Genomic DNA, 12,068 nt, shown 5'->3' with positions numbered 1-12,068 from the left:
GGGGTTGAGATGTCTGTGAGGACATCTGTGAGCTCCTCTGCACAGTCCTTCAGCACACGACCAGGAATGTTGTCAGGTCCTGCAGCTTTGCGAGTGTTGATCCTGGAGAGGGATCTCCTCACGCTTGCCGGAGACAGGGACAGCACCTGGTCATCTGGAGGGGGTGTTTGTCTTCAGTGCAGGGGTGCTGTTGTCAGCTTCAAACCGCCAAAGGAGGGGTTCAGATCGTTGAGCAGAGTGATGTCACGTCACAGGTCTGTGGTCGAGGTTTGTAGTCCGTGATGGTCTGTAACCCCTGCCACAGGCTCTTGTGTCTCTGCTGTCGGTGAAGTTGCGGGTTATCCTGTTGCGTACTGCCTCTTTGCAAGTCTGATGCCACGGGCAGGTTGGCTCTAGCTGATCTCAGACCAGCCTCATCACCTGCTCTGAAAGCAGCGTTCCGGGCTCTCAGTAACCGATGGACTTCCCCCGTCAGCCATGGTTTCTGGTTGGACGTACCGTGATGGTCTTGGTGTCTGTGACATCATCAGTGCATTTGCTGATGTAGGCAGTAACAGTGTCTGAATACTCCTGGATGTTGATCTGTGTTGTAGGTGCTGCCTGCTAACATGTCCCAGTCTGTAGTGTTAAAGCAGTCTGGAGTGCTGAGGAGGCACCCTCTGGCCACACCCGTACCTCCTCTGAACCGTCTGGTGACTTTGACCTTAGGCCTGTATGCTGGCATTAGCATAACAGTGATGTGGTCCGGAAGCGCCGAGATGGGGGAGGGGTAGGCCTTGTATGCTCCTCTCAGTGGTGTGTAGACCTGGTCCAATGTGTTGTTTCCCCGAGTAGCACTCAATGTGTTGGTACACATTAGAAACACTGTTTTGAGATTTGCATGGTTGAAATCTCCAGCCACGATGAGAAGTCCCTCTGGATGGGCAGTCGCTGTTCCATGATGGAGCTGTACAGTTCACTCAGTGCCTTGTCTCTGTCGTTGTTGTTACAAGCTGGGAGGGATGTAGACGGCAACAAGCAGGATGACAAGAAAACTCCCTCGGTAGATAGAAAGGCCGGCACTTGATGACCATAAACTCCACAAAAGATGAACAGTGTCTGCAAACCACCACAGTGTCCTGACACCAAGCGTCCCTGATGTACACACAGACCCCGCCACCGCGGGTCTTACCTCCTGCAATGAGGGCTCTGTCTGCTCGGTAGCAAGTCAGCTGGTCGAGCTGGATGGCGGAGTCCGGTACGTTGTTGTTCAGCCATGTTTCCGTGAAAACGAAAACACAGCACTCTCTCACGGTCCGCTGGGTCGATCTCATGAGGTGTATGTAACCAGTTATGTCCAAGGGAGCGACATTGGCTAGTACGATGGTTGGTAAAGCCGGCTTGTGTGGGTTAGCCGCTAGCCTGGCCAGGATACCTCCGCGCTTTCCTCGCTTCTGCTTCCTCTCGCACCGCCTGCGGCGCTTCCTCTGCGGGTGTGCTGCAGTACTGGGGGTCGGAGTCGAAGCGGGCCGCCGGAGAAGGCCGAGGTTGTGTAGCTCCTCAGCGTGTGTCGGGTTTATTTTCCAGAAAAAAGTTTGCTGATGTCAAAAAGAGTCCCACGGCTGTATGTGCGCCTTGGGACGGACAAACGCGACACAAACGTAAAATCACACGGGCACACTGACGAAGACAAACATGTGAAACACACCATTTTCGGGACAGAGAGGGGCCGCTGCGTCCGTACGCGGCGCCGACTTGAGAGAAAGTCCTAATTCCTTTAGGTCTAAGTAGCAATGACTTCATGAGCTTCTTTAATGATAAGATTATAACTATTAGAGACAAAATCCATCACCTCTTCCCCTCAACAGGCATTGATCTGATCTGATACAGCAAGTTTGAAACAGCTGAAAAACCTGTTATTATTTAGACTGTTTTTTCCCCCATCGACCTTCATCAAATAACTTTAATCATTTCGCGAGCTAAGCCGTCATCTGTCCTCTTAGACTCCATCCCAACCAGGTTGCTCAAGGTGTTTTACCTGTAGTTAGTAATTGTTATTGGATATGATTAACTGTCTTTATTACAGGATATGTACCACATCCTTAAGGTAGCTGGTAATTAAACCTCTTCTTAAAAAGCCCACTCTAGACCCAGAGGTCTTAGCCAACTACAGACCGATATCAAACCTCCCTTTCTGTCTAAGATACTTGAGACAAGCTGTAGCTAATCAGCTGTGTGACCCCCATCCAATAACACATTCTATTTGAGGCGTCCAAAAAAAAAAAAAAAAGATGCAAAGAAAGACAAAAAAAACAGTCAGGATTTAGAGTGCATCATAGCACAGAGACCGCATTAGTCAAAGTTACAAATGACCTCCTAATGGCATCATACAAAGGACTCATCTCTGTACTTGTCCTGTTAGATCTTAGTGCTGCATTTGACACCATTGACCATCAAATTCTTTTACAGAGACTGGAACATCAAATTGGCATCAAAGGAACCGCCCTAAGCTGGTTTAAATCGTACTTTTTAGATCGATCTCAGTTTGTTCACGTCAATGATGAATCCTCCATGCAGACCAAAGTTTGTCGTGGAGTCCCACAAGGTTCTGTACTTGGACCACTTCTATTCAGTTTATATATGCTTCCTTTAGGGAACATTATTAGGAATCACTCCATCAATTTTCATTGTTATGCTGACGACACCCAATTATATTTATCGATCAAGCCTGATGCAACCAATCAGTTAATTAAACTCCAAGCATGCCTTAAGGATATAAAAAGTTGGATGACCTACAATTTTTTGATGTTAAATTCAGACAAAACTGAAGTTCTTGTAATTGGACCCAAACACCTCAGAAACTCTCTTTCTAGAGACTTACTTTGTCCTTTAACGTCCACATAAAACAAATTTCGAGGACTGCATTCTTCCACTTACGTAACATCGCTAAAATCAGACGCATTGTCTCTCAGGCGGATGCAGAAAAACTAGTCCACGCATTTGTTACTTCAAGGCTGGACTATTGTAACTCTTTGTTATCAGGCTGCTCTAATAAGTCTCTTAGGACTTTGCAGTTAATTCAGAATGCTGCTGCACGTGTTCTGAAAGGAACCAAGATCAGAGATCACATCTCTCCCATTTTGGCTTCCTTGCATTGGCTACCTATTAAATCTAGAATAGAATTTAAAATTCTTCTCCTTACTTACAAAGCTCTTCATGGTCAGGCACCATCTTATCTAAAAGAGCTCATAATACCTTACTACCCCTCTAGAACACTGCGCTCTCAGGACGCTGGGTTCCTTGTGGTTCCTATAGTTTCCAAAAGTAGATTGGGAGCCAGAGCTTTCAGCTATCAGGCTCCTCTTCTGTGGAACAAACTACCTTTCTGGGTTTGGGAGGCAGACACGGTCAACACCTTTAAGAATAGACTTAAGACTTTCCTTTTTGATAAAGCCTATAGTTAGGGCTGGCTCAGGTCATCCCTTAGTTATGCTGCCATAGGATTACACTGCCGGGGGACCCCACCGAGGGTTATGCCTAGCCAGGCACGGTATTGGTTGAAGATGCACACATCTCCCTTACCGAAAACTCTCTCTCTCTCTCTCTCTCTCTCTCTCTCTCTCACTCTCACTCTCTCTATATATCTCTCTATATCTCTCTATATCTCTCTCTATATATATATATATATCTCTATATCTCCAGTGTTCTCGCCAGCGCTTTATATGGTTGCGGCCCGCTACGCTAAAATTTCAGACCGCAACGGCAATTTCCCCCCGTTACGTTATTTTTAATATAGCGTAACGGCTGTTTTCAGTTTTCGTCACCATCGTCAAAAGTTTTTTTTTTTCCTGCGCACTTCAGCAGTTTTCAAGGTGTCAAAATCAGCTGACGTTTGCTTGGTGCTGTCTTCCTACAATGGTGTAGCCGACGTTTGATGAACCTACACATGCGTACTCTGCGCTGTTGATTTTAGGTTGCTAGGAGACAGACGCCTGGAAATCAGTTCCCCGAGAGAGAGAGAGGGAAAAAAACGACAACTGAACTCCCGCTCGATTCCCAGTGATAGCTTTCTTTTGAGCTGGACTTTGAGCTGGACTTCGGTGAATGTCATAATTATAACAATGAATGACGGACCCCCTCGCAAAAAAAGAGACATTCGTTCTTTCTTCATGGTCAGAAATGTAAGTGCACCAGTTATACATGCTTTCCATCACGCTTGAAAACTTAACCAACACTTTGATGAATGGAAACGTCTACCTTGTAGGCAGGTTTAGCAATGACAGGACGTAGGCCCTATCGGATGATTTTTAGTGCTAATTTAGGCTGTTTTCTTGTTGGCTGGCTGTTTTATCCACTTGCATTTATCTGTTCTGTTGTTGACACAATTTAGGACAATCTTTTGTCTCATGTCTCTAATAATTGGTTGGTAGGTTATGCTCCCGAAATAACAGGATGCTCACGCATTTCTTAATTTCTTAATAGAATAAAACGTGTATTATCTCTATTGTTTGTGTCTGAGTTTACATATCTTTTGACAACACCCTTTGCAGGTAACACACTGCCAAGATCCAAAGATGTAACAATTTTCCACTAAGTATATACAACATAAAAAATGCAATTTATTCCCTCCAGGTACCTCAAATATGGCCCATTTTGGGCACAATTTTTCAAAATTTTCGCATCAAGGAAGGGGGGTCGGGACCCGCACCATCCCCCCGCTCGGTCGCTACGCTCCCTCGCCTTACCCCATTACTCTAAAATAAAATCCTGGTGAGAACCCTGATCTCTCTATATCTCCCTCTCTATATATATATATATATCTCTATATCTCTCCATATCTCTCCATCTGTGGACATGTCTCATTAATGCATGTTACTAACCAAACTTCCCAGGAGTTTCTGTGCTCTGTCGTCCAGCAGGTTCTCGTGGATCGTGGCTGCTGCTGTGATCCTGCACGACGCCCACTACATATATTATTACTGTCATTATTACTACCATATCTATTACTGTAATCATTTTTATCATTCATTATAATTCATTGTCATTTTATCAGTCATTGTACAATGTTTGTGTTGATTTGTCCTGTACACGTGACATCCATTGCACGTCTGTCCGTCCTGGGAGAGGGATCCCTCCTCTGTGGCTCTTCCTGAGGTTTCTTCCACCTTTTTTCCCTGTTAAGGGTTTTTTGTGGGCAAGTTTTTCCTCACTCGAACCGAGGGTCTAAGGACAGAGGGTGTCACTCCCTGTACAGATTGTAAAGCCCTCTGAGGCAAATGTACTTTGTGACTTTGGGCTATACAAATAAAATTGATTTGATTTGATTTGATTTAGATTTGTTATGATTACAGGCAGAATAGAGGGCAGAATACTGTGATGAGTCTCCTTAACGTGTAGGTTCCTCCCGGTAGTGACTGGTCCTTTTATAAACATATACTTGATCTAATGATAACAAAAAGCCCAGAGACCTTAATAAGTCGAGAATACACTCATTACTCGTACCCTTACAATGTCTACTCGCACATAGACTATTTTTCTATGCTTAAAAGAGACTTTTTTAGGGTGGATAATTGTGAAATAGGACCTAGTACTCTTATTGGTCCCATTTATATGTCAGTCCACCTAAATAATAAGATCAGGTCTACTCTCTGGAGGTTGAATACAAACATCCTAAATAATTCAGTTCTCAAAGATGAACTGAAAAATAAAATTAAGCTGTATTTGGAACACAATGACAATGAAGATGTTACTGACAATGAAGATGACAATGAAGATGTTACTCCACCTGTAAAATAATAGCGGTCTAACCCTAACCCTCATATGAGAAGGAAAATAAAGAACAAAAACTCAAAAACTTAGAGATGACTTGAAGAGACTATAGACAGAACATAGAAAAAATCTCTTAAAGATCACACCAAAACTAAGATCTCAAAACTCAAAAAAGAAATATATGAAATAAATACACAGAAAATCCAAAAAAAAAACTTCTTTTTACAAAGCAACGATACTATGAGACAGGGGGGAAAAATCATTGAAACTCCTATCATATAGGTTAAGAAAACAACAAGCAGACAAAACTATACACAAAATAAGAAACCCCACACAGAAATGAAATAGAAACAAGCCTGGAGAAAATTCAACAGTGCTTCCTAAAATACTACAAAATATTATATTCCCAACCACAAACAAATGATGCCCCTCAGGTTGATGCCTTTTGGTCCTAGATGTCTTCCAAAGATTACGGATGAGCAAAACAAAAAATTTATATCTAAAATGATAAAAGAAGAAATTCAATTAGCAATAGGGAGAATGAAAGGGAGGAAGTCCCCAGGGACAGACGATTATCCCACAGAATAGCACAAAACAATGGAAGATCTAGGGGTGTCAAATTATCGCGTTGTGATTAATTAATTACATTATATTTAGCGCGTTATGTTTTTAATCACGTTAATCAGTTTTTTTATCTTTAACTTTACTGTTTCTGTATACAAGTTGCCTTTTTATAAAATCAGTTTTTATGTGTTGGGCTTCTTGTGCTTGAGTTGTTGGGGGTGGAAAACAATGGTCAGTCACACCCTGAAGTGGACATTGATTGGCTGTCATTGTGTTTGGGATGGTTTAGCATAAGCTGATAGGCTCCCATTGTTTCTCAAGTTTAGCCCACCACATCAACGCAAAGCACCCAGTCACGAGTGCAGCCACAGCTAATGTTAGCAGCGAAAACGTCAGCAATTTAGCGAGCCATAGCAAAGCTCTTCACCAAACTAAATTCGAGGAGAACACCCCGCATATGAGCAAGTCTGTGACTGACAGGCTGGCAAATGTTCTTGCCAAGTGGATAGCAATGAACTGCAGGCCGATAAACAGAGTGGAAGACGAGGGGTTAACAGGAGTGCTGCAAACTGCGTCTCAAATACAGCAGAATGTAAATAGCGAGGACTGCATCTGCTCAAATCTGTTAAAAACAATAAATGACTTTATAAAGCCACTTTTTCTTTGTTATTTATCAATCTTTTGATCTGCCACAATAATGTAATGAATTTAAATGAAAATACCTCAAGTTGAGAGCTGTTCTCAGCAATTTTCAGGTGAGATTTAAAAAAAGATTAATTAGATCAATTAATTACAGATCATAATTAATTAATCTCTCTTTTTTTATCTCTTGACAGCACTAGCAAGATCAACTAATTCCAACATTATTAAATATGTTTAATTGGGTTTTGGAAAACAAAAATACTCCCCCCCTCATGGAGGGAGACAATGATTTCGATCATTTCTAAGGAGGGAAAAGACAAATTAGACTGTGGGAACTATCATCCTATAAGCTTTCTAAATAATGATTATAAACTATTCACCTCCATATTGTCTAAGAGAATAGAACTGATACTACCAGAATTAATACATAAGGACGAGACCGGCTTTGTCAGACAAAGACAAACCCAAGACAACATCAGGAAAACAATGCATGAGACAAATTACACAACAAAAACTGGAGACACTGATATTAAGTTTGGACGCAGAAAAAGCATTTGACTCAGTGAGATGGACATTTTTATACAAAGTACTATCAAAGTTTGGTTTTCATACAACTATAACTCAGACACTTGCAGCACTATACCATAAACCAACAGCAAGAATCAAGATTAACGGAGATTTGAGCAATTCATTTACTCTGGAAAAAGGAACGGGACAAGGATGTTGTGCGTCACCACTCCTCCTCGCCTTGTTTATATAACCCATGAGTCAGTGGATTCGACAGAGGTCAGTTATGACATCCGGGGAGCAAAAACTGGCCTTATTTGCTGATGATTTATTGATAAGTATAACACAACTCACACACCTGAAATTGATGAAGTTGCTAGAGGAATTTGGTTCAATTTCGGGATATAAAATTAATATTAGCAAAACTCAAGTGCTAGCATTTAACTATAACCCTCTTCCTGAGATTAAGACCGAGTACAGTTGGGATGAGACCGAGTACAATTGGGATGCAGAATTCATTAAATATTTGGGTGTTACACTACCTAGGGCGCTCTCTCTCTCTCTCTCTCTCTCTCTCTCTCTCTCTCTCTCTCTCTCTCTCCCTCTCCCTCTCTCTCTCAAATATTCTATCAATTAATCGAGTAATCGTATAAAATTGTTATTCTTATTACTTTCGCTTTGCTGCGTTTGCGTCTGCCATTCACCAAAAGCCCGCTTCCGTCTTCTTCCGCTTTGCAGGGGCCTGTAACGTAAGCACGTTGTGTCACACTAAAAAGAATCCGTGCGAAACGTGAGCTTTAAATTTAATTAAACGAGGCTTTGAGGCAGAGGAAATTCCTCCATCATTTTTTGTAATCAAGTTACTCAAGGTACTGCTGGAAGAATATTGTAAGATTTTTTTGTCACACCCATACAGAAACGGCATCAAGGCAGTAGGGATGCCTGTTGGACGCTGTGTAGGTCTAACGGGGCCAACCACTTTCATACATTTTGGGACTACAAGGTGATCAGGACTTACTGGAAGGAGATCCACAAACATATAAAAAAAATGCATTTGGCGTAAATATTCCATTAAAATGTGAATCTATGTATTTGGGCGACTTAGGCGTCTCTCAGAGTTGAAAGAGAAAAATTCTATAGGATCTCGACAAAATGGACTTGTAAAACTGATCAGATCAGATTTTATTTGACTACTTGTGCTGTGTGTAAACTAACCCCCTTTATCATGTGATGGTTGGGTAGTCAGAAGTAATCAAATCAAATCATAATGTGCTCCCCTGTTCTGTTGTTGTTCATAACTAAAATAACCTGTGATTTGTAAAAGAAAACCCTGGAAGGGCACTAGAATATATGTATATATACATATACATACATACATACATACATACTGTATGGATGGATATATAATCTACTATGGACAAATACATTTGTTAAGCACTGTATATTAATACTAATACTATCAATACTTATTAGACCGGTAGATCGGTAAAAGCAAAAGAAGCAGCAATTCTAACTGTCCCTCTTAAGGTTCTCCAACACTGCCAGAGTGGTGTAATCATGCACGAACCATGACACCTAACTGTGTTTACAGCACACTTACATCATTCATCACATGTATCTGTAAACCATCCTTGTTGGAAATATCTCAATTACTAGAAGGATTACTGTTACATAACATACAACATGGAATTCAACCTTCATTGTAAATAAAGGGAATAAAATAATTATAATTAAAAATATATAAAAGGAAAGGAAGGAAAATTATAGTTGTACAAGTTCATCAATGCACCTTATATGAAGATTTTAAATCACAGAATAAGTGTGAACACAAATCAGTAATTTATATCCAATGTATATACTGCACCACAGAGAAGAAAAACAGTTTACTTACATATTTTTTCTTGATGATATTCCGTTTGGGTCTGTCTGTACTCATCTTGCCCTGCAGACACTTAAGGGGCACATGAATTCTGGAGGTCTCTTTCTTTTGCCTTTTGTTTTCTCCAAGGGGATGGAAATGACACAGCTTTGTCCTGGAAAAAGGAGTTAAGAAGAGGTAAGAAGGTAAGAAACATAATACATAATATAGAGGAGACTTTAATGTTTATGTAATGTTTAAGCCCATTTTCTCTTAAAATGTTATTTTGACCTCAAGACCACAACACTTTAAAAATATACAAAACAAATCCATGGATAAAGTGTACTTTAATTAATATTTGTGTAGCTTAATCATAATAATAATAATAATAATAATAATCCTAAAGCCTATAGGAAACATGAACCTTTATATTACTACCTCATAGTAATAGCCATGCTTTTATTATTTTAAAATGACCAGCATATTTCCTTAATTGTAAGTAGCCACCCCCAACATCAGGCTACCTAGGCTAACACTATTTCAGTTCGCTGACAGTAAATGTTAAGCAAATAATATTAGCAGAAAAAGATAAATAAATATATAATGTTCTGTCTTGTGAGTATTATGCCTTCCTATGTTGTACAAGAACAACCTAACTAGACATTTTAATTTCAGATGGACATTCTCTAGCTTGTACTGCACCTGGTGTCACAGATTGTTTTTCTTTTGTTTCCAGACAGCCTCTGCTGAGCACAATACCATTCATTTCTTTCACTCCCGGTCTGTCACAAAGTCCAGCATACATGTGTGAGAAACCCTGTGTCAGACCAGACATGCTCTTTATGAGTTCAGCAGTAGTTATCTGACAAAAAGCTTCAGAATGTTTAAAAGTTACATATATTAACTATTGTAATCATAATTAAATTACCTTCTTAATGTAACTATAATCTAATTAAGGCCTACACTCTTTTCAAACGTTATTATTTTTTGTAATCCAATTACACAGTCCCAATAACATGTAAACTGTTACTACCCAACACTATTTGGGCAGCTCATAAAGTCACCATCTTTCTGTAGTATTGATGAACACCACTCGAATTGAGTCATTGTCAATTTTCACTTCACTTCACACATTACTCGTATTTGGTGAATTTTAACTGTTAAAATATTATTTATTAAAATCACATGGCAGTACAACAGGGTGCATGATGGTTAATGACCCGACAGCAGGTCTTACAGGCAGTGAGGACAGACAACATTGAATACTGCTGTGGGCACATCCTGAATCCTGCTGGTGACATATTTGACTCACAGAAAAACAGAAGCAGGTGTTTAATGTGCGACAAGAAATGTTTTGCTTCACGTAGCATTTGCCATAACTACATGCACTGTTGCACTCCGGCCTACAAGCAGCTCTGACCAGCCGCTCATAGGCATTACATACATAGATAGATGTGTTAGTACCGACTATAGCGGGAGGCTCAATGAGAATATATGTCTGTGGAGCCTACAGCCCTAATCAGTCTGTAGCCCACACCATTACGGACGGCAATGCAGGTAACAGAACATTACAGACGTCTCAACACTACTTATACCACGCAGTCTATATTAATCCTGAATCTACGCACATATGACATAATAATCGACCACCCACCTCCAGCAGCATTGGCTGCCTAGATCACGAGCACCACCTGGGGTAACTGTAAACGGATCCACTCACTTTTTAGCAAACCCCTTACCGAGTCGTAACAAAAAAAAATTAAAAAATCGGTTGAGGCCCACCATCCTTAGGTCCAATTGGACAGTTTCATCGTTCGTCACCTTTCGAGCAGTAGATCCAGCGCTCTAATGAAAAACACGGTCAGTCCAGCCCAATTCTAATCCGGGCCCTCCACCCTCCCCCTACCGACACCAAGTGTGCCTGCCTGCTGAGAAAGCACACTCCTTCAAACGCAGGACCTCTTTTGTGTCCAAGGAAACGCCCACATACCCACACATGTGAACGTCGTGCAGCTCTCTCAATATATTTTATCTCATTTGGTTGCCCGAGTTGTACAATTTCAGCGACTATGGGGGGAAAAAACTAATCAGATTAATACATACGGAAGCTGTTGTGGTGATTCAAACCACCCCGAATTCTGTAGACCTGATGTAGAGCAGAGAGATATTGAGTTTAAAGAAGACAAAGACAAGTACTCCAGTTTCACCTGTTGCAAGAGGGAGAACACAGCTTTGAGTTCTTACAGACCCCGCGATCTGCACACCTTCACGCCCTGCTGAGTTCTGAGCTCTCTCTGGCTCCAGCTAGTTTTATTAAATCACACAAACGGTTACATATTTGTTATTATCTTCATACAGGGTAGTCTGCTGAGTTCAGCCGTTGCCCGGGTGTGTGTGTGTGCTCTTTTCTCGGACCATCGTGTCCTTGGGTACACTCTGTGCCTAGATTCAGATGCTTTGTAACAGTTTCTAGTTGTGCTCACACACATACCTCAGGCGTGGGATTGCACTCAGACACAAACTGTAATCTGCAAAAACACTCTGCTGGTTATACAACATTCTTAAAAGCAATAGTTCAACATAATCACACAGTTTAATATCTTTAAATGATTATTAGGCACTTCAGATAATATAATCCACAATAGTAAGATGTTCTGTGTCTGCTTTCAGTTCTAACCAAGGGGAGTCTCCTATTTCTCTGCTTATCTGCTCGTCTCTCTCTCTGTGTGTAGGCCTTGAACCTGCAACT

General features: G+C 41.1%; 1 protein-coding gene across 15 annotated transcripts in view; it reads right to left on the bottom strand.

The window, feature by feature from the left end:
• Positions 1-11,286, bottom strand: part of LOC104938767 (uncharacterized) — a 66,757-nt gene extending 55,471 nt beyond the window's left edge. For 3 of the 15 annotated variants that reach the window (XM_027274042.1, XM_027274046.1, XM_027274047.1), the window contains exons 1-2: positions 11,040-11,281; positions 9,353-9,494 (exon numbers count right to left, since the gene is read on the bottom strand). In XM_027274042.1, the coding sequence (XP_027129843.1) occupies positions 9,353-9,494; positions 11,040-11,104 (207 nt within the window). In that variant the 5' untranslated portion in view covers positions 11,105-11,281. Of the gene's footprint in view, positions 1-9,352; positions 9,495-10,021; positions 10,137-10,973 lie in introns of all 15 variants that reach the window. The other 12 variants (XM_027274033.1, XM_027274034.1, XM_027274045.1 and 9 more) reach the window with 10 other exon arrangements.
• Between the last annotated feature and the right edge of the window lie 782 nt (positions 11,287-12,068).

The sequence above is a fragment of the Larimichthys crocea genome, chromosome XXIII (genome assembly GCF_000972845.2).
Source record: "Larimichthys crocea isolate SSNF chromosome XXIII, L_crocea_2.0, whole genome shotgun sequence".
NCBI lineage: Eukaryota > Metazoa > Chordata > Actinopteri > Sciaenidae > Larimichthys > Larimichthys crocea.
Note: the sequence above shows the minus strand (reverse complement) of the source record. Positions and strands in the feature narration are given on the sequence as shown.